The 23,320-nt window shown below is 42.6% G+C and overlaps 1 protein-coding gene across 2 annotated transcripts in view; it reads left to right on the top strand.

Moving 5' to 3' along the window:
• The window catches only part of RDX (radixin), a 100,059-nt gene extending 92,959 nt beyond the window's left edge, over positions 1-7,100 (top strand). For both annotated transcript variants that reach the window (XM_019653649.1, XM_019653650.1), the window contains 2 exons: positions 3,908-4,005; positions 6,495-7,100. In XM_019653649.1, the coding sequence (XP_019509194.1) occupies positions 3,908-3,974 (67 nt within the window). In that variant the 3' untranslated portion in view covers positions 3,975-4,005; positions 6,495-7,100. The remainder of the gene's footprint in view (positions 1-3,907; positions 4,006-6,494) is intronic.
• The last annotated feature ends 16,220 nt before the right edge of the window (positions 7,101-23,320 follow it).

The raw sequence follows: 23,320 nt of genomic DNA, 5'->3' as shown, positions 1-23,320 counted from the left end.
TTCTTGGAAATAGTCAAAATTGTAATGGTTCTAAGTCCAAAGGTCATTGGAACCAAATTTATAATTTCCCTGTTTATTGAGTATTTTTCCTCCATCAATTTCTGTTATAAACGTTTAAAAACTAGAGATTGTTTTACAACAGTGTTGGGGAAAGATGTGTGCATAGACATATAAATAAAGGAATATATATGTATATTATAGTATATATTATTAAAACATATATGTAATAGATACTCATGTATCAGTTTTGAAAATAGTACACTGCCAGTAACTGGCTTTTGTATTCCTCCTCTATCACATCATCCTTTTCTTTGACTTTTACTGTTGGTATCCACAAGCAATATAGTCTAGTTTTGCACACGCATGAACTTTATATAGTTTCATTACACACACACACACACACATCCGAGTTGATGAATATAGCAGTGGCTCATTCATTTTCACGGCTGTGAGTATATTTGTTTTGTGAATGCACTCCAATTCATCCATTCCCCTCATGATGGACATTTGGATTATTCCAGTTTTTACCAACAATATAGCTGATTTTTTTTCTGTCTGGATGACTAATGTCTTGATACTTTGATAGTTCATCCTTCCCCCACTGGTTGCATTATTACTTCTTACCTATATCAAGTGTGCACATGTAGAGTCCCTGTTCTGTTCCACTGGTCAATTTGTCCCTGTGTCAATACCATTCCGTCTTAATTCCTATACCCTTAGCTTTATGATGAGCCTTAATATTGGATAGAGCTTTCTTTAAAAGTTTCTCAGCCATGTTTTAATAATAAATTCCTGACTTGGGCCCTTCATTCGTCTATATAAATTTTAGAATTCCCTTATATTGCATGGGGAAAATAAGAACTTTGGGTTGGAGATGTAGTAATAGACTAATTTGGGAAGAAGTTACACCTGCGTAACATTAAGTATTCTTGATCATGAATATGTTATCCCTCTCCATGTGTTGATGTCTTCCTTAATACCTTTCAGTAAAGTTGTTTATATGTTTGCATTAAGATAATATATTTCTTTTATTAAGTTTATTATTGAGCACCTTATTTTTGCTATCTTTTAAGAGTTACATTTTAAAACTTTGCGGCTGGTGTATAAAAATGAAATTAATTTTTGTTTGCTGACCTTGCTTGACTCTTAATGTTTCTGAAGTCTGTTCTTGAAATCTTTTGGGCTTTCTACATGAATAGTCCTGTTCTGCAAATAATGACAGTTCGCAGTCTTTCTCAATCCCAATAACATTTACCTCTTTTTCTTATCTGACTGACTGACTTGACTGAAACTTCCAGTACAATTTTGAACATACATGGCCTCTCATTTCTGATTTAGGAGGAATGCTTCTAACATTTCTCACATTTGCCACCACATGTTTGCTGTAGGTTTTTGATACATGCCCTTTTTGGGGTTATGAAACTTCCTTTTATATACATATGTCAATTTTGCCAGTATTTTTTAATAAAAAGGTTTAAAATTTATCAAATGCGATTTCTGTATGTATTGAAATAATATGCATGTGTGCTTTTTGTTTATTTGTTAGCATACTGAAGTAGATTTTTCTTTTTTATTTTATTTTAAAGATTTTTATTGGGGAATTGGAGGAGGGGAACAGCATTGGGGAATCAGGGAAGGGAAACAGACAGGTAGACAAATTGCTGTCCTTTTGTTCTTCAGTCTAGTTGTGGGGGATGTTGCTTCACTGGCCCATGTTGGTATTATCACTGCGCTCTTCCCAGGTGAGGCAGATCGGTCGCCGGTCATTGGTCGGCCGCTCACGGCGGCTCATGGCAGCCCACTGGGGCCCTGCTGCAGCCTACGCTGTTGCGGGCGACTCACAGCAGCCCAGCTCCAGGTCGAACTGTTGTTCACCATCTTAGCTGTAGAGGGCAGCGTCACTGTCCCTCAATGTGGGATCCGAACCGGGGCCCTGCTGCTCAGAGCTGGCGCTCCCAAGCGAGCTCTTAACCAGCGGAGCCACTCGGCCGGCCCCTGAATTATATTTTTCTAACATTAAATCAAGTTTGCGTTCCTGGGATAACTTGATATATGTCCTAACCTATGGCTGGGCGCTCCTTGAATCCTGAGCCCCACTGCTGTGAAGATCCTTCCCCTCTGATTTGTTTGTACCTTCCCCCTCACTCCCCTTCAAAAGTTGCTGTTTTCAACCAAGTTATTTTAATCTCATGTCGCCACCTGGTGGCGCACTTTGGAAATTTCTGACTCGCTAGCCTTCCTTTTTCTCTTAGGGAAATGTATGCATGTTGTTTCCTGTTATCACTGTAACCCTCATTAATTGTTTCCTTTCTTGTACCTTACATTTATCCACTTTACTCCCCCATCCTCTTTTTCTTGCTCTTCTAAATTTTCTCAGTATACTCATGGAAACCATTCTCTTTTCCTTTGTTCCTTCTCCCTTTGTTCCTTTACGAGTAAAAATCTACCTCAATTATGGTTAATCAAGGTGAGAGTAGAGCTGGGACTAAGGAAAAATATACAGCAATACATTTGTAAATGACATTTGATACAATAAAGGGTCAGCTCTGCTAACCTTCCAGGTCCTTGAAAATACTTAAAATTCCCTTTAAGATGTTCTTAAATTTCAAGTAGTACTTAGTCATCTAACTGATTCTGCCCCTTAATTTCACATTAAGCTCAAGTATTAAAGAAAAATTATAAAACTGTTAATAAACTTCATTGTTTCTATGTTCCTTTATTACTAGCTTTGACAAATTTGGATTTCTACTGTATTTTACTACAAAGACTCAGCTTTTCATTATGGATTAAGCTGCCTGGAAACTGAACTACCATCTATAACATGGTTTCCATGGGAAACAGCACACAACAGATGCCCTTTTTGTACATAACCAATTTATAAGATAAAGATTGCCAGTAACTGCATTTCTAATTGCTTAACCCACAAGCATAAAAAATACTGTAAGCAATATTCTCATTCAGATATCTTGACACATGGGTAAGCTTGATTGGTTTAGCAGTTTTTCTGTAGAGTTAATCGTGACTGTTTTTGGTGTCTCTAAGGACTGTATCTGAGAGATGCAGATGAGTCAGCTGAAGAAGACAGACCAGAGAAAACAGGGCTGAAGTTGCTCTTTTAACTACAGTAGTGCCAGCATGGCTGAGGAGAGGTTTTTACTGTTTGTTTGTTTGCAGCTATAGTACATTGAGAACTTGCTGATACAAGGATTGCAACTGTTGATTTCAAAGTAGGCACCCCAAAGTATTTTGGGTCCGTAAGTCTGGTTAGTGCCTGAAAGACATTTTAACTGTGCCTAAATTAATCAAGAGAGACCTCAAGTAAAATATAAAATCTATCTTAAGCATTACTCTAATACAGCGGTTCTCAACCTTCCTAATGCCGCGACCCCTTAATACAGTTCCTCATGTTGTGGTGACCAACCATAAAATTACTTTCGTTGCTACTCTATAACTGTAATTTTGCTACTGTTATGAATCATAATGTAAATATCTTTCTGTTTTCCGATGGTCTTAGGCGACCCCTGTGAAAGGGTCGTTCGACCCCCAAAGGGGTTGCGACCCACAGGTTGAGAACCACTGCTCTAATACAAAGCTTTGGTGTGTACAGCTCTGGGCATTATTCTTGTGAAACTATTCAGTTTGTGTTGAGTTGCGGCAACTATTAGAATTCTAGTACCTGTTTAAAGGGAGGTTTAAAGGTATTCTTATTTCCATGTTGTAATAATGGAGATTCAAAAGTGGACTGAAAAAAAAGTTAAAGATTAAGAAGAAGATGACTTTGGCAATGTGGTTACTCAGAGGCCCTACACGACGCAGGGAACAGTGCTCCTGGCATTCCGTACTATTTGGCTTCCGTCTGTGTTCTTTTGCTAAACGCTTTCTAACCTCTTGATGTCTCTTTTGAAAGGTGGGGACCCAAACTGTATGCATTGTTCCAGATGCGTTCTTGCCAAAACAGCATAAAGCAAATGTAACAGTTAGGAAGAAGGCTCCCTCCCTCACGAGGTAAGTACCTCTGGCAGCTGTGGCCAGGCCAGTCCACCTTCCCATGAGACCTGCCACGCCTCTCACTGCCGAGATGCTGGCAGGACTCCGTAAAACCGAAGTTTTTCCTTGACGGCCCAGAGCCTTTATCTAGTCTAGAGAATTCTCAGTCAAAGGAGCTGACCTAAAGCAACCCCTATCATTGCAGCATCTAATTCCACCCCTCCAGGTTCCTCCTCATTTGTTTATATCTCTTGGGCTCTTTGCCAGTCAAAATCATCTTCCTCTAATTTAATAATTTGGAGGTCTGAGTTTTTTAAATTGAGATTTTCCCTGTAGTCCTGGTGAACTATTTGGACATGGTACTCTAGACTGCGCTCTTACCTTTGCGAAAGAACCCGCTGGGTGTAGAGTGAGTGTTAACGGTGCAAGCTCACACACATGACACTTGTGTGCTGCCGTTAGGTTTTTTTCTTATTTTTCTTAAAAAAATTCAGATATACTTAAGAATGAAGTGCCATACATACATATTGAATAGAAGAATTCCAGAATTGGTTCATAAGCCAGGTTAGTACTATGCATTGATCTCAGTTTTGAAATATTTGAAAATCATTGATCAACAAACATAATTTCCATGATAACAGGTTGTTTTAAAATTCCTTAATTTCTTTGGCAGCGACTGTTTTGACCCCTCCCATTTCTAAATAAAACCACAGCAATGCAGTTTATCTTATAGATCTCGAATAGTTCATTTGAGTTCCCCCAACCTGCTGATTAAGCCTGCCAAAGGTCTATAAACCTAACTTCTAGCTATATGTGAATATATTTGAGATAATACTTTAAGATGTGGAATAAATGTCCATTATAACAATATTGTTTTTTAGATGTTTTTCATGTGACATAAAAAAAATGGCCATGCATGTTCAGTTGAGGTGGCGAATTTTTAGAAATGATCTCCTTCTTTGGCCTCGAATTTTGGATTACTCTGAAATGGGTTGAAAGTCATGCAAGAATCTCGGACATTCCATGACATCACCAAAACACTTCATTGTTTCAAACCCACTTGAAGGGCTTGTGGCATATCCATCACCATTCGCTCTCACTTGGTGTGAAAGGAGTGGAGCTGATTGTTAATTCATATAATCCAGTTAGTCTTATTCCTGATATTTGAGCTAAAATCCTTGGCTGAAACATGTCCTTAGCATTCCATAGATTGCCATGAACAATATTCTTCTTAGCTATTCATCTTTAAACCATTTTTTCTAATGCAGGAGTTTATGTAACATTTTGTTTGCTGATTGGTAAGATCCCCCAAATTAAAATTTGCCTGATGTTTTCCAGTTTCCCCTCATTGACTTTTATCTGTTAATACTTTTGAGAGCAAAACCTTTGAGGGAGCGTGACTCTGTGCTATTGTTGTTAGAAGTAGGAAAATAAATTTTCTGCATGACTTACCAGAAAAGTCAAGATCAAATGACAGAGATTTTGAATCATCCAGAGATTAATTTATTAAAGGATCAAGGGAGTTGGCAGTTGCCACATCCTTCAGCTTGAAATGTCACATAGTTGGCAGCCTCAGAAGAACTGCTGGGCCTCCCCATAGTGATTATAATGTTACTGACCCAAGAAAAAGCACAGGGACTTCTGAGTGGTTTTCCGATCCTTCTCCCACTGTCTTTAGGGTTTCTGCTCATCTTGTCTTCCTATGGCCTATGGAATTACGGAGGTGAGGAATTAGGAGTGGCATCTACAGCCATGGACAAGCTGTAGCTGGCTGGTTTGTTGGTTTGTTTGTGTTTTTCTTCAGGGATAGAACGCCCTACAATCTCAGGTACCAGGCTGTATCCAAATTACTAATCAGCCCCAAATGCCTCTGGCAGTCTGATGTATTCAGACCCATGAGCTTCTTGCTCTCAACCTCCAGGCCTTGTCCTTTCTCTGAGGGGCTAGGCTGATTTTTGCTTAGGAGGCCATGTTAGATCTGATATGAGGACCCTCTCTCTTGGACCCTGGGTCTGGAAGTGGCCTGAGGTGGGTAAGATGGAACTGGTATAAATATGGTGAGCTCATCCCTTGGGCACACATGCCCCACAGGCTGCTCCAACACTTCTCTTGTGATTCATGTCACAAAGGTTTATATGACTGTGATGTGAAGGGGAGTGTGTTTGCACCATGATCTCATATCCATATCATAATTCTGGATCTGAGCGTTGCAAGATCTATGTTAGATTCCCTTGAAGACCAAACATAATTCTAGCCTGGCAGAGCTCAGAGTGCAGAGTCTGTGGAACCACTTTTCTTTTGGTGCAATCTGTAAGTCATGGCATTTCTTCAGAATCCATCTCCCTTCATAATTCAGCAGTAAGCTCAACCATGGCTAAATGTTATTTATGAAATGTGTGCATTTCAATTAAGGTCATGACCATTTCAATCCTATTATGGTAATACTTAAGTTTCATTTTCTTCTTTCTTGCCTAAATTTCCTGTTCACTTTCGATGTCTTCACGCAGGTCCCTGGCATATGCCACATGGCGAGCTTTAGGATAAGGACCTACCAAGACATGCCTGATGTTCTGAATGTGTACTTCCCCAAAAGTCCAGAATCTCAGCTGGAACCAGATGGACACATGTTCCCGTACCCGGGACTCTTGCTGACAGTTCTCTCCACTTCTCAGTTTACTGTTGGTTTTCTCTTTCTCGCTATCCTCTCTCTCTCCAACCCCCTCGCTTGCCTTTCCCAGGGGCAGACCTCAGAAAGATGGGCCAGGACTTGGGGCACCCTATAGCCCCAAGCCAGCACCAACTGTGTCCCATCTTCGAGGGACTGTCCCCCAAACAGATGCCTGCAGGCCTCAGCTCCTGAGAGCCCACTTTTGTCTGCATGACTAGCTTGTAAGGAGGGACATATGGAGAGAATTTCCAAGAATTTTTCACTTTTTCAAAGAAATGTATGTAACTTATTTTTGGCTTTGAACTCAGAGCAGACTCACGGTGTACAGCTGTGTTTACTAGTGCGCATCTGTGAAATCTGGAGAAATTGATGCAACATTCCCCTTCCTGTCCTGGCTGTTTGTATAATTGTATATAAATGTAGCAATAAATATATTCTAACATCGGCCTGGGGCATCACTTTCCACTTGATTCTGCATGGTGATGGTAAGCAGTGATATCACATTCTCGAGGAACTGCCCTACTGACCGGTGGAGCTTGCCTGCCCTGTCTCAGGTTCTCATCTTCTCTGATTTCACAAAGTGTTAGTTTAGAGTTGGCCAATGTTTAGAGAAAGGAGGTTGAGGAGTACGGTGGCAGAGCTGGGAGTGAAGCAGCATTATTAATTCACTAGGTGGCACTATTCCTGGCACTCTGAGGTGGCTCCAATGTCCAGGGACTGAAGCTTGGAGGATTGGGTGACAGTTTGCAACATGAGTCAGCTATTTTAGTAATCACTCTTACATCCTTTAAGAATGTATTGTGCTGCGATTATATGGCAGGTACTTACCTGCCAGGCACAAAGGTAACCTTTGAGATTTTCAGATAACCACACAAAATATGCCAACGTGACATTGAATTTTCCATGTGTCCCCGATGTTTTTTCAAGGGCACTAAGTCTAGTTGTTTTAGAAACAGTGTCCTCCTAAAGCAGACACATAAGCAAATAACCTTTTGTTTGGCAGAAATCATGCTATTTTGTCTAATATCAAGGAATATTTGTTCCCAAAGTGGTTTCATAATTTATTTGAAATATTTGGTTATCAGACATTTTTTTTTTAATCACTAAAAAATAACCACAGGGCCGGCTGAGTGGCTCAGTTGGTTAAGAGCTCACTCAAGAGTTTGAGCTCTGAGCAATAGCGGTTTGAGTCCGGCCTGAGCTGAGCAGCCGCTGCGCTGCCAACAGGTAGAAGGATGGCTCGGCTAAAAAAACAAACAAACAAACAAACAAAAAAACACATACTTTGTTGTGTTTTTTTTAATCAAATTGCCATCTCTCAGGCCTCTCCTTTATAAGCAGAATTTGGTGGAAAACCATTGGGTCATAAGACCTGGGAGTGCGTGGAGTGGGAAGTTGGGTGTCCTTGGGCAGGGTTCCCAGGCAGCACTGGAAAGACTACCTTTTATGGATTAAAACACGGTAGACTGGAAGCGCTTGAGGAAGTCATCAGGTTGAGCCCTTTGAACCACTGATCAGATAACTATCTATCTGAACAATCATGCCAGGTCTGTTCTTACGTTCACCTTTTAATAGATCCACCAGGGAACCTGAGGCTCAGGGTCAAAAGGTAAAGAAGGCGTGTGGGCTGAGCCTTCCACGGCAAGTTCCTGTAATACCACTTGACACACCTGTTCTCCACATGGATTTGTCTGGCCAGGACAGGTGATACAGGGAGAAATTATTTAAAAAGATAAGTGACAAATTATCCGTTGCTTCGGATTATAGTGTGATACAAGATAAGCCCAATCAGAGGTAATGCTATATAAACAACAGATTCTGGAGCTGTGGAGGACTGAGGATTTCCAGCCTGTGGGCGTTAAACCTGGACGTGGGTGGGGGCTCTGCCAGCAGTTAGACCCCGGACTACACATTTCAACTCGCTGGGTCTCTGATCTATCTGGGGAATGAGGCGTTTGGACTAAGTGATTCCTAAGATCCTTTCTGTTTTCTGAGTCCCCTCCTTTGGGAAAGAGAAGGGAGTAGCACACTTTTAATGCTGAAAAGCAAGGTCATGGGCTGGCACCCATGGGCAATTGAGAGGCAAAAGAGAGGAAGATCACCTCTTTTCAGATACTGAGAACTGCATTAAGATAACGACAAGTCAAAGCACCACCTGGCGAAACCCTTCTGAGGAAAACAATATCCTCAGCTCTCCCTTTTCACATCCTATCGGCTGGATTTCTTCTTGGGGACTGTTCGGCAGAGGGCAGAAAGCTGCAGAGTACCCTTGCTGAGACAGGCGTCTGCGACGTTGAAGCCTCAGAGTAAGAAGCCACTTCACTTCCTGAGCCGCCCACCTCACCCCCCCCCCGGGCGGGGCCAGGAAGAGCGCCCCCTAGCCTGGGTCAACTTGGACTTGAGTCGGGGTCAAGCAGGCAAAGCTGACGGGTGCAGCCACACGAAAGGGAGAAAAGCTGATCACTTCCAGTCACTAAGAATCCACACCCACACTTACGGAACACGTTGGTGAGGAATGTTCCCCCCTCCCGCGGAGACACAGCACTCTTTAGCCGACACTCCTGCCCTCCTCACCCGCCCTCATCCTTAGCCAGGCAGGCAGGTGGGATGCATTGCTTGACTGGTGAGTTTGGAGAGGAGCTATGTACGGGTCCTTCCTGCTCTTTTCCTCTTGGGACCTGGCTGTCTACAGGAGCAGATTACGGCTTGCTCCACCATGGCCTAGTTTTACAGAGGCAGGCCTGGGTTCCCAGACGGAACGGTAAGTCCGCCTAATTTGGGGTTCAACACGAGGAAGCCAGTTGCCACAGGTATAAGCTGCATTCTCCAATACTGGCTTCATCAGTGATCAAGGTGACCTCGGACCTTACCCGGCGCATTCTTTTGCTTTCATTCCCAGTTGATTTACCACAGTGGTTCTCACTTTAATGTGCATCAGAATCACCTGGAAGGCTTGTTGAAACAAGGATGTTTGATTCACAGGGCAGGGTGGGGCCCAAGAATTTGCATCTCTAACAAGTTCCCAGGTGAGGCTGTGGGCTTCACTGCTGCACTGGGGGCCACACTGAGAGACCCAGGGAGTGCTTGGCTGGTAAGTTCTGTTTATGGGTCCCTCAGACTCGGGCACTGAATGTTCTCAAGGCTGTCTGAGTCATCTGGGCGTCCTTCAGAAACTGGGGCCGGCAGACATTCTTTGGCCAGTTATGAGTAAGTAACTCTTACGAATCGATATCCTCTCCTAGCCCACGGCCTTGGGGAGAAACAAATGGTTATGGATTAGACTCATTTCTGTTCTAAGTAGAATGCAACGGAATCAGTGCCAGCCATAAATCAGCCCTGAAATGCCAATTTAAACACAGAATCCAAGAGAGGTGTGCAGTTAGTTCTCTTTTGGTAAAATCCTGTAGAACACTGTGCACAAATAAACATTTAACGGGGGCTTTACAATAATGAAGCTAGTACATTTTAAAAGCTTTTCACTGAAATATAAAACACAAACATTTGCAGATCAGTGGACAACGTGAAGAATCCACAGACTGAAAGCACCAGTGGAATCAGCACCAGAACAGAAAGAGAACATTTATCCCCCAAGAGTCTCTCTGTGCTTTCTTTAGTTACTGATCCTGCCTCCCAGGGTAAGTACGATCTTGAATTCTAATGGGAGTTACGTTTTACGTTAGGTATGTTATATAAATGCAGTCATTCAGCATGTACTCTCCAGTGTCTGTTTTCTTTTACTCAACAAATTCTTGAGTTCTTAATCACTCTCTGCCAATCTGCCGTGTTTCCCACTTCACGCTGGCCTGCCTCTCAGGCCTCTGTTTTGGGGCTGCGCCCGCCTGCTGCACTGGCCTTTCCACTGCCCTCCACAGTGCGGCTATTCCCTAGAGCCAGGTCCCCCTTAACTGTCAACAGCTGGACCTCCCTCCCACCTCCAGGCCTTCCTTCAAGCTTCCCACCTGTCAGAGTTTCATTCGTCAGAGCAGGCCAGGCTCTAGCATGGCCCCTGACGATGCCCACACCTCAGGCTCATCCCCTGCTCGTGTGTACTAGGGATGTTCTGCTCCTCACAGTTCTGGGGACCGGGTTTTCCCAGCACTGTGTGAAACATGTGGTCTCTCAGGCACCATGGCAGGGGCACAGAGACTGCAGAACCCCGCGGGGGCTTTCCACCACCCCGGCCCAGGAGCTACACTGGTTTCTTCTGCTCAGAGTTCACTTATCAGTAGTCACATGCGGCCTGGGAGAGGTAGGGGGATACTTGGTGAGCACCACTGTCTGCTGTGCCGACTCTGCCTTAAGGTCAGAGTACGTCCCCCTTTGCCCTTTGAGAAAGAAGGGGACCTGAGCGATATACTACCCAGCATCCTCCCCAGCCTCAGAAATACAGCATGCAGTAAGCCCCGGGGCGGGGCAGAGCTTGTCTCCTGGCGCCCCCTCACTGCACGCGGGTCAGCACCTCAGGCTGCTTCAGGGGCACCGGAGGCCCTGGGAGTGTATGCACATAGACCTCTTGCACCCTGAACCTCCAATTTGTTTTTGGCATTGGTTTTTTTCTGGTTCGGTGGATGAAACAAGGTGAAGGTAACCCAAGTTAGAGCAAGTGAGTCATTATCACTCTTCCCCACCTCTGTGGTTTGAAAATGAGACTCATTCTAATGCCAACTCTATCATTTTCTGCTGTGTGACTTTCGGCAAGTTGTTTAACCTCTCTGGACTTTAATTTCTGCTGGTAAAATAATGAATTGATTTCAGTAACATATATTTTTTCTCCTCAAATAGACAAAGTCTATTGGTGCTCAGAACCCATTTGCAGTTCCTTTTATCTTAATTTGGCGCAGCAGTGCTAGTCAGGTGTCCTGTTATCCTGGGGCAGCCTGTTCACTTAGCCCTGAGGGATTTATGCCAGAAGGAGCCCTAAAGGTAGAAATGCAGAGACTTGGTACAAGTTTAAAGAAATAGGGTTACCCTAGAGAATACCACTCTGTCATTCACTCATTCAAAAACTATTTAGGACCATTCACTGTTTATAGTAAATAGTAAAAACTATTTAGGACCTGGGCACTGCTCTCAGAAGGAGTGGTTGGAAGGGACCCCTACCCGCTTGAGCTTCCACATCTCCCTAGTCCAGGGCAAGGTCTGGGCCGTGCTCATTAGTCCTCACTCTCTGATGATTCAAGGGAGTTCAAGGCTGACAATTCATGGTAACATTGGAAGTTGCAGCTTTTTCCTCCCAGAAAGCTACTCATACAGTGAGCCATCTGCTGTGTGTCGACTTTCTGTCTGCTCGGGCCTTGTCCTGAGGCCAGCCAGGGAGGTCAAGCAAATTTTGAGAGGACAAGGAGGGCTCTAGGGTATATGGATGGCCAGTGACAGAGTGCTCAGACCCACATCATCAAGAGTTGACTCGTGGGTGTGTCCTGGGCCTGCCACTGAGGTGACTAACAGTGCCATGGAGGAAAAACTGCTCTTTTCTCCAGGCTGCTGCTGGGAACGGTGGAGCTGATTAAAAATGGCTCTGCCTAGTAAATCTCTCCCTGGTGGATGTAGTAACTGGGCCTTGGATGCCCCCCTTTCCTTGCTCTGTTGGGAGATAGCAGCTCAGCTATGGACTTCACAGCCCATTACCCTCTCTGGGAATACCCTTCAAATCCACACGAGATAATACTAGGGCCCACAGGCCATCGCCCCATTCCCAGCCAGGCCCCGAGGCTCCACCACCCAGACGGGCAGCGGGAGACACTGGGAAGGGGCCAACCTCAAGGAGCTCCTTAGAGGGGAGCTGGAACCGACATTCCTGAGCCACAGGTTGAGTAGTAGGCTGGGGCCCTACCACCTAAGCTGTGCTCACTCAGGCACGTCTAGACATATTCCAAGGTGGTGCCTGGAATGCGGCAACAAAGGAGCTTTGCCTATTCGTTCGTCGTATGTATATGTGCTGAGCAGCTAAATAAGTCAAATCCCTGCCTTCATGGAGTTTACATTTCCAGCTGACGGAGGTGAGCAATAAGCAAACTACATGGTGTGTCAGATGGTGAGAAGGGCTGTGAAGGATATAAAATGGGCACATCACAGAGGGAGTGCGGGAGTTACAATGTGGTAACTCAGGAAGAAAGGGGGTGTGAGCCGGGGTGCTACTGCCTGATGGAGGCTCTGCTCTGAGGTGTAGAAGCATCTGGGACTGGTGGAACGGCTCCTCCAGCCCCACCCATGCCCCCCTCCCACTGCTCCCCACTTGCTGAGCCCCACATGGTCCATGAACGTGAGCTTGAACCAGAACAGGCATTTTGCTCCCTGCTTGCTTTAGAATTCGCAGTGTTCAACGTGTGCTGCATTCACAGCAGCACAGTGTGCTTTGTTCTAGTCTTGATAATTTGGAAACATGCATAGCAAACCCCTAAACCTTCTCCTGAGCTTTTCATGTAGTTACAAAATTGTATTTGCCATCTCTCTTATTTTTTTTAACGTGCATCTTTGAAACAATTGGTCGAATGATAATTACATCTTTGGAAAGTAGAGGGGTGAGAAAAGAGCTGCCTGGCCCTTGCAAGGGGCCCCTGAGGGGCTGAAGGGTGACCCCATGAGCAGGGGGCGCTCTGAGCTCACCAGCACAGCCAGAGACTTGGCCAATGGGCAGTGCATTTAAACATTGTACTTCCTGTTCTTTCCGTATCCTGTCTCTCAGGGAGCTCTCCGGGGGAACTGGGAAGGGAATCTGTTCGACCATCTAACCGAACCTTTCTATTTCTAATCTCATGCTGCATTTGTGCAAATAGAAAGCATGGAAAATGCAAATGGCAGCTGCTTCATCTAAGAGGTATGTTTTCAGTGGGCATTGTCAAGAGTCAGTGCATGGCTGGAAACATGAGAAATGACGGTGCTGCCTGTACTCTCTAGGACTAGAGTACAGACAGGAGTCCAGACTCTAAAACAGTCAGTCTCCTTTCGGCACACAACCGACTGACTGGTGCAGTGGTTTTCCTGAGGCCTCGCGCCCTGAGCCCTGGTCACCTGGCTGGGTCCTGGGCCAGGGCTGTCATCCCAGCCTCAGGACAGGTCCATCACTGGGTAATCTTCCCTCTGAGACAAGTGACATCTTTGTTATGACTATAAACGAAAGCAGGGTGAAGGCGTGTGGGTCTGCTGAAGCCAAGAAACGAAGTTCTAATTCACATTTTTTCCTAGTATTTCCCTGCCCCCAAGTACACACGGTTACAGCATCACTGGCGTTCATTCCTCAGACCTAAATTTTTATAGAATAACCCACACCAGGATGACCATGGGCCCATTCTCAGTACTTGCAGCGTAGTGAAAAGGAAAAACTGAATTTTGGAAGCATGTGGAGTGGGATTTGCCTTTGAGTTTTAGCATTTTCTCACTTCCACAATAGGGACAATGCCCATTTCATAGGATTTTTTTTTTTTTTAGCTGAGCCATCCTGCCACCTGTTGGCAGCTCAGCGGCTGCTCAGCTCGGGCTGGACTCGAACCGCTGTTGCTCAGAGCTCAAACTCTTGAGTGAGCTCTTAACCAACTGAGCCACTCGGCCGGCCCCATTTCATAGGATTTTAATTTAACTTATCTACACACTACTGGACCCTCAAATATGAGTGGTCTTCCCATCAGCCCTGTCTCTCCAACTTTGAAAGCAGCAGTTATAAACTAGGAGGAAGGGGCGGCCGGGTGGCTCACTTGGTTTGAGTGCGAGCTCTGAGCAACAGGGTTGCCGGTTTGATTCCCACATGGGCCAGTGAGTTGTGCCCTCTGCAACTAGATTGAAGACAACAACTTGAGCTGAGCTGCAGCTGAGCTACCAGTGGGTGGTCGGATAGCTCAATTGGTTAGAGCTTGTGCTCTTAACAACAAGGTTGCCAGTTTCACTTCCTCATGGGATGGTGGGCTGCACCCCCTGCAACCAGATTGAATACGGTGACTGGACTTGAAGCTGAGCTGTGCCCTCCACAACTAAGACTGAAGGACAATAACTTGACTTGGAGCTGATGGGCCCTGGGAAAAACACACTGTTCCCCAATAAAGTTAAATAAAAACCTTTTTAATTAAAAAAAAGTGCTATGAAAATATTGTCTACAAAAATAAACTAGGAGGAAATGCTGAAAGAGAAAACCAATCACCCAATTTCATCCGACATCTCCCCAGAAATGTCCCTTGTCACCTGAGGTCCCTGAGCACCTACTGCTCTGTCCAGATTGGCCCTTCAGGTTCCTGTCGTGCGGGACGATATTCCCTTATCACTCAGGTCAGGGGAAGTGGTGCAGACAGGTCTGCTGAGCATCATCTTCAGGAATGAAAGTAGAGCTCAGAGGGGGTCAGTAATGCAGTCCATGAACTGAACTGTGACCTTCTAGAAGGCTTATCTTCAGTTTTATTATCATTGTTTTTGTTATTCCATTTATTTCCCTATTATGATATGTAGAAAACTTTTAAGCCAGGAAGGGCTTCGCCTGACAATGGGAGTAGCAAGGAAATGAATCACCAGGAAGATCTTTTAAAAAAAAATTATTTTTAATTATAGTTGAGGTACGATATTATGTGTTTCAGGTGTACACCAGTGATTCAGCAATTCTATATACCTTATAAAGTGATCAGTGCAATAAGTCTAGTACCCATCTGTCACCGTACATAATTATAACATTATTGACTATATACTTCCTGTGCTGTACTTTACATCCCCATGACCTATTTTATAACTGGAAATTTGCACTTCTTAATCCCCTTCCCCTTTTCTGCCCATCCTCCCTCCCCTTCCCCTCTGGCAACCATCAGTTCTCTGTCTCGATGAGTTTGTTTCTGTGTTGGTTTTGTTTGTTCATTTGTTTTGTTTTTAGATTCCCCATATAAAGTGAAATTACGTTTGTCTTTCCTGTCCAACTTATTTCACTTAGCATAATACCCTCTAGGTCCATCCATGTTGCTGCAAATGGCAAGATTTCATTCTTTTTTATGAGTAATATTCCATTGTATATATGTATCACACTTTCTTTATCCAATCATCAATCAGTGGACATCTAGGATGTGTCCATATCTTAGCTATTGTAAAAAAAAGGCTGCAATGAACATAGGGGTGCATATATCTTTTTGAATTTTTGTTTTGTTTTCTCCGCATAAATACCCAGAAGTGGGATTGCTGGGTCATATGGTAGTTCTGTTTTTAATTTTTTAAGGCAACTCCATACTGTTTTCCCTTGTGGCTGTACCAATCTGCAGTTCCACCAATAGTTCATGATGATTCCCTTTTCTCCACAGCCTCACCAGCACTTGTTGTTTGTTGATTTATTGATGATAGCCATTCTGCTAGGTGTGACGTGATATCTCATTGTGGTTTTTATTTGAATTTCTCTGATGATTAGTGATACTGAGTATCTTTTCATATGTCTGTTGGCCATCTGTATGTTCTCTTTGGAGAAATGTCTATTCAGGTCTTCTACCCATGTTTCAATCAGATTGGTTTGTGGGTTTTTTTTTCTGTTTTTTTTTGTTTTTGTGTGTGTTGAGTTCTGTATATGTTTAAGATATTGACCTCTTATTGGATATATGTTTGGCTAATATTGACTCCCATTCAGTAGGTTGCCTTTTTGTCTTGTTGATGGGTTTCTTTCACTGTGCAAAAGCTTTTTAGTTTGTTGTAGTCCCACTTGTTTATTTTTGCTTATGTTGCCTTTTTGCTTGTGTTGCTTTTGCATGAGGACATATCCAAAAACTATTGCCAAGACCAATGTCAAAGAGTTAACTATGTTTTCTTCTAGAAGTTTTATGGTTTCAGGTATTACATTTAAGTGTTTAATTCATTTTGTTTATTTTTGCATATGGTATAATAAAGTGGGCATTTCACTTTTTTTAATGTTTCTGTCCAGTTTTCACACCATCATTTATTAAAGAGACTGTCTTTCCCCCATTGTACATTCTTGCCTCCTTTGTCATAGATTGTTTATATATGTGGGTTTATATCTAGGCTCCCTATTTTGTTCCATTGATCTACGTGTCTGTTTTTGTGCCAGTACCATGCTGTTTTGATTACTATAGCTTTGTAGCATAGTTTGAAATCAGGGGAGTGTGATACCTCCAACTTTGTTCTTCTTTCTCAAGATTGCTTTGACTCTTTGTGTTTTTTTGTGATTCCATATAAATTTTAGGATTATTTGTTCTAGTTCTGTGAAAAATACCATTGGTATTTTGATAGAGATTGCATTGAATCCCTAGATTACTTTGGGTATTTATGGACATTTTAATGATATTCTTCAATTCTGTGAGTATGGTATATCCTTCCATTTATTTGTGTATTCTTCAATTTACTTCTTTAATATCTTACAGTTTTCAGAGTACAGGTCTTTTGCCTTTTAAGTTAACTTTATTCCTAGGTATTTTATTCCTTTTGATTTAATTGTAAATGGGATTTTCTTAATTTTTCTTTATGATAATTTATTAGTGTATAGAAATATGACAGATTTCTGAATGTTAATTTTTTAACTTGAAACTTTACTGAATTCATTCATTAGTTTGAAAGTATTTTAGTGGATTCTTTAGGGTTTTCTATATATAGTATCTTGTCTTCTGTAATGGTAACAATTTTACTGTTTTCTATATGTAGCTTGTCATCTGCAATAGCGATAGTTTTACTTCTTCTTTTCCAATTTAGATACCTTTTCTTTTTCTTGTCTGATTTGGCTCTGGCTAGGACTTCCAAAACTATGTTGAATAAGGGTGGTGAGAGTGGGCATCCCTGTCCTGTTCCTGATCTTAGAGAAAAAGCTTTCAGCTTTTCACCTTTGCGTATGATGCTAGCTGTGGGTTTGTCCTATACAGCCTTTATTGTGTTGAGTCCTTCTTTATCCACTTCGGGTTTTTTTTTTAATCATAAATGGATGTTGATTATTTTTATCATAAATGGATGTTGATTTTATTTCAAGTGGTTTTTCTGCACCTATTGAGATGATCATATTATTTTTATCCTTCATTTCTTGTGTGATGTGTATCATGTTGATTGATTTGCAGATATCGAATCATCCCTGTATCCCTGGGATAAACCCTACTTGATCACAGTGTATTATCTTTTTAATGTATTGTTGAATTCAGTTTACTAATATTTTGTTGAGCTTTTTTGCATGTATGATTACCAGGGATGTTGGCTTGTAATTTTCTTTTTTTGTAGTGTCTGTCTCTGGTTTTGGTATCAGGGTAATCCTGACTTTGTAGAATGAATTTGGAAGCTTTCCCTCATCTTCAGTTTTTTTGAATAGTTTAGAAGGGTAGCTATTAATTCTTTGAATGTTCGGTAGGCTTCACCTGTGAAGCCATCTGGTCTTAGACTCGTTTACTAGGAGTTGTTTGAATACTGATTCAGTTTTGTTTCTAGTAATTGGTCTGTTCAGGTTTTCTGTTTCTTCATGATTCTTGGAAGAGTATGTTTCTAGGAATTTATTCATTTCTTCTAGGTTGTCCAATTTGTTGGCGTATAATTGTTCATAGTATTCTCTTATAATCCTTTGTACTTCTGTGGTGTCAGATATTACTTCTTTTTCATTTCTTATTGTATTTGGGCCATCTCTTTTTTTCTTGATGAGTCTGGCTATAGTTTTATCTATTTTGTTTTTCTTTTCAAAGAACCACCTCAGTTTTTGTTGATCTTTTCTATTGGTTTTTTAGTCTCTATTTCATTTATTTCTGCTCTGACCTTTATGATTTCCTTCCTTCTTCTTGCTTTGGGCTTTGTTTGTTCTCCTCCCCTCCCTCTCCCCCTCTTTCTTCTTCTTTTACTAATTCATTTAGATGTATGGTTAATTGTTTGAGACTTTTCTTGTTTCTTGAGGTAGGCCTGTATCACTATGAATTTCCCTCTTAGAACTGTTTTTGCTGTGTCTAAATGATTCTGGACCACTGTTTCCATCCTCATTTGTCTCAAGATTTTTAGAAAATTTTCTCCTTGATTTCTTTGTTAACCCATTGATTGCTTAGTAGCATGTTGTTTAGCCTCCACGTGTTTGTTTTTTCCATTTTTCTCCTTATAATTGATATCTAGTTTTATATCATTATGAGCAGAGAAGATATTTGACATTATTTCAGTCTTCTTAAATTTACTGAGGCTTGTTTTGAGGCCTAACATGTGGTCTATCCTGGAAAATGTTCCATGTGCACTTTCACAGAACCTGTATTCTGTTGCTTTTGGGGGGAGTGTTCTATAAATATCTATTAAGTCAACTGATATAATGTGTGAAGGCTACTGTTTCCTTGCTGAAATTTTATCTGAATGATCTATCCATTGATATAAGTGGGGTGTTAAAGATCCCTACTTTATTGTATTACTATCCATCTCTCCTTTCATGTCTGTTAATATTTGCTTTATGTATTTAGGTGCCACTATGTTGGGTGTATAGATGTTTACAAGTGTTATATCCTTTTGTTGGATTGATCCCTTTATCGTTATGTAATGTCCTTCTTTGTCTTGTTACAGTCTTTGTTTTAAATTTCATTTTGCCTGATATAAGTATTGCTACCCAAATTTTCTTTTCCATTTGCATGAAAAATATCTTTTCTCAGCTCTTCACTTTCAGTGTGTTTTTTTTTGTTTGTTTGTTTTTAAAGATTTTATTGGGGAATTGGGGGAGGGAACAGAGTTGGGGAATCAGGGAAGGAGAACACACAAGTTGCTGTCCTTTTTTTCTTCAGTCTAGTTGTGGAGGACGTCGTTTCACTGGCCCATGTTGATATTGTGATCATTGCACTCTTCCCAGCTGAGGCAGATTGGTCGCCGGCCATTGGAAAGCCATTCACAGCGGTTCATGGCAGCTCTTGCCAGCTGCCAGCTGCTCATGGTAGCTTATGGCAGCCCACTGCAGCCTATGCTGTCACCGGCGACCCACAGCAGCCCAGCTCCAGGTCGAGCTGTTGTTCAGCATCTTAGCTGTAGAGGGCAGCGTCACTGGCCCATGTGGGATCCAAACCGGGGTCCTCTGGCGTCCCAAGCCAGCTCTTAACCAACACGCCACTCGGCCGGCCCTGTGTTTTTAGATCTGAAGTGAGTCTCCTATAGGCAGCATTAGCACAAATAATTTTTTTTAATCCATTCAGCCACCCTCTCTTTCGATTGCAACATTTAGTCCATTTACATTTACAGTAATTATGGATAGTTATGTAGTTATTGCCATTTTATAGTTTTCTGGTTGTTTTTGTAGTTCTTCTGTCCCTTTGTTTTTCTGTTTTCTGTTTTTTTCTTGTACATTGTTGACTTTCTTCAGTGATTTGCTTAGGTTCCCTTTATTTTTTTGTGCATTTATTATAGGTTTTTGGTTTGTGGGTACTCTGAGATTCATATATAACAAGCTATGTTTATAGTCGTCTGTTTTAAGTTGATGGTCGCTTAAGTTTGATCCCATTTTCAAAGCATTACATTTTTTCCTCACCCCCTTATTTTTGACATATTTTATATATATATATATATATATATATATATTTTTTTTTTAAGATTTTTTATTGGGGAATTGGGGGATGGGAACAGAGGTAGGGAATTGGGGGAAGGGGAACAGACAAGTTGTTGTCTTTTTGTTCTTCAGTCTAGTTGTGGAGGACGTTGTTTCACTGACCCAAGTTGGCACCATCATTGCGCTCTTCCTGGGCGAGGCAGATCAGTCGCTGGCTTCTGGACGGCCGCTCACAGTGGCTGCTGGCCGCTCATGCTGGCTGCTGGCTACACACAGTAGCCCATGGCAACCCACTGCAGCACAGGCTGCAGCCTACGCCGTCGCCGGCGTTAATGGCAACCCAGCTCCAGGTTGAGCTGTTGTTCAGCATCTTAGCTGTAGAGGGCAGTGTCACTGGCTCTCATGTGGGATCTGAACCAGGGCCCTCTGGCATCCCAAGCCAGCTCTTAACCAACGCGCCACTCGGCTGGCCCCTATATTTTTTTGTGTATGTTTGTATCCCTTAATTCATCACTGTAGTTACACATGCTTACTACTTTTGTCTTTTAACCTTACTAACTTGATAATTGGTTGATCTACTACATTTACTAAATGTTTGCCTTTATCAGTGAGATTTTTAATTTCCCATATTTTAGTTTTAGTTTTAACCTTTTCAAGTTAAAGAAAGCCCTTTAACATTTCTTATAATGCCAGTTTAGTGGTGATGAACTCCTTTAGCTTTTGCTTGTCAGGGAAACTTTCTCCTTCAATTCTGAATTCTGAATTGAATCTTGCTGGGTATTCTTGGTGATAGGTTTTCTCCTTTCATCAGTTTGACTATATTGTGCCATTCCCTTGACCTGCCAAGTTTCTGCAGAAAATCAGCTTATAGTTTATGGAGGAATGCCTTGTATCTAACAAACTGCTTTTCTCTTGCTTCTTTTAAGATTCTGTTTAACTTTTGGCATTTTAATTATGATGTGTCTTGGTGTTGGCCTCTTTGGGTTCATATTTCTGGTGACTCCCTGTGCTTCCTGGACTTGGCTATCTCTTTCACCAAGTTAGGGAAGTTTTCAGACATTATGTTTTCAAATATGTTTTCTGTCCCTTTCTTCTCCTTCTGGGACCCCTATGATCTGAATGCTGGAATGTTTGATATTGTCCCAGAGGTCCCTTAAACTATCCTTACTTTCTTTTTTCTTTGTGTTGTACCAATTGAATGATTTACATTACCTTTTCTTCCAGCTTGCTGACTTATTCTTCTGCATCATCTAATCTGCTGTTGATTCCCTCTAGTGTATTTTTCATTTCAATTATTCTATTCTTCAGTTCTGACTGGTTCTTTTTAATTTTTTTTTGTATTTGCTGTCTTTGTTGAAGTTCTCACTGAATTTATTTATTCTTCTCAAGTTCATTGAGCATCTTTATAACCATTGTTTTGAACTCTTTGGTAGATTGCTTGTCTGAGTTTTGTTCTGATTTGCTTGAAACATATTTGTCTCTTCATTTGTGCTATCTCTGTTTCTATGAATTAGGCAAAACAACAACCTTTCCCGTCTTGGAGTGGATTTGTGTAGTAGCTTCCCCTTTGTACACTGTATATGCTGGGTATATTTGGCAGGCCAGCTAGTGCTGGAGCGGGTGTGGGACACAGGGAGACCTGGGGGACAAGACTCACTGGCGCTGCCTTGGCAGGATGACTGGGGCTGTAGTTGGATTACGCTTGGGCCAAGGGGAGTCCTGGGAGTAAGCTGAGCTCAGGCCTGGGGTAGTAGCTGGAGTTGGCACAGGCTGTGGGAAGTCCTGGGGGCCCAGAGTTTTAGCTGGAGCATGTGCAAGCCGTGGAGTTTCAGGGGCAAGTTACACTGGGGTCTTCTTGGTAGGCCAGTTGGAGTTGTAATTGGGGCAAGCTCAGGCCATGGGGAGTCCTGGAGATCAGCTCTGCTGAAGCCCAGTGCTGCACCTGAAGTGGGAGTGGTCTGCGGGAAGTCCAAGGGACAAGCTGCACAGAGGTGAGAGCTGTGGCTAGTGTGGGTGTGAGCCGTGGGGAGTCCCGGGGCAAGCAGCATTGGGGCCGCTTGGCTGGCCAGCTCGGAGCTGGAAGTGGAGCAGGTCAGAGGGAGACCCAGGGGTAAGCTGAGCCAGGGCCGAGCTGAGGCTGGAAAGGGTGCGGGCAGAGGCGTCCTGGGGGCAAGCCTTGGAACTGGTGCGGGTCTGGGGCATACCGGGATGGCCTGGGCTGCTGGCCAGAGCACCTAGTTCGTGCTGCTGCCCCTGCGATCAAGGGGGAGGGGGAGGACCACAAATGGTGCCCTCTGGTGCCTCCAACACCAGGGAGAATTCCCGCAGTTTCTCTCCCATTTGGCAGATACTCTAGGGTTAGTAAATGGGTTTCTTTCCTGTGTAGTCTGGGTGCCCTTTAAACCACTTATTTTCACTGAGCCCCAGGACAGGCGAGTTTGTGTGTGGGCCCTTAGTATTGATACCTCCCTACTGCAGGTGGGTGCACTGGCGGTGGGGTTCCCACTATGTTATGTCTCTATCTCGTCTACCCATTTCTGTGGTTTCTCATTTGTTGTGTAGAAGCTGTTCAGTTAGCCCTCAGTTCAAGAACTCTTCAAAGGTTAAAATGTCACTCCTGAAATAGACCTCACCATTGACTATATCACATCACACTGACGGCTAGAATTGAAATTCTTCCACAACATACCTGTATAGATAGTAAGGCTCTAATGAGAATGTCTGAAAATGTATGTATTTAAAAACCTCAATTTACATAACAATGGCTGTCACTTATTGAACACACACTATGCATCTGCCCGTTCAAAGGGTTTAACTTATTCAGTCTTAGTGACTCTAGGAGATGAGGCAATTATCACTTCTGTTTAGTAACTTGCCCATCTCTCCCTGTAGGGTGGTGCAGTAGGATTCAGCCTCCAGAGGCTGATGACTGAATGTAGAGAGGAATACATTTTTTAGGAGCTTACTTTAAAATCGTAAAGGAAAACCTTTAAAATGTGAAAGGTTTTTAAAAATCCTTTTAAAAGCCTTTAAAAATACCAAATAAACATCATTAACTCTAAAACAGCATCTGAGGCTGAGGCACAAATGTTAATAAGTATCTATGTTTAATGAGAAGCCCAACCATAGTTAGTTTTGAATAAAATCATTATAGTTGCTTTTTACAAGTCTTCCCTTCCCAAACATTACTTGATTCATTAATATGTATGAATCCTTTTTCTTTAGACAAAGGC

The sequence above is a fragment of the Hipposideros armiger genome, unplaced genomic scaffold (genome assembly GCF_001890085.2).
Source record: "Hipposideros armiger isolate ML-2016 unplaced genomic scaffold, ASM189008v1 scaffold_204, whole genome shotgun sequence".
NCBI classification, from domain to species: domain Eukaryota; kingdom Metazoa; phylum Chordata; class Mammalia; order Chiroptera; family Hipposideridae; genus Hipposideros; species Hipposideros armiger.
The sequence above is the reverse complement of the archived record's forward strand: the minus strand, read 5'-3'. Positions and strand labels throughout refer to the sequence as shown.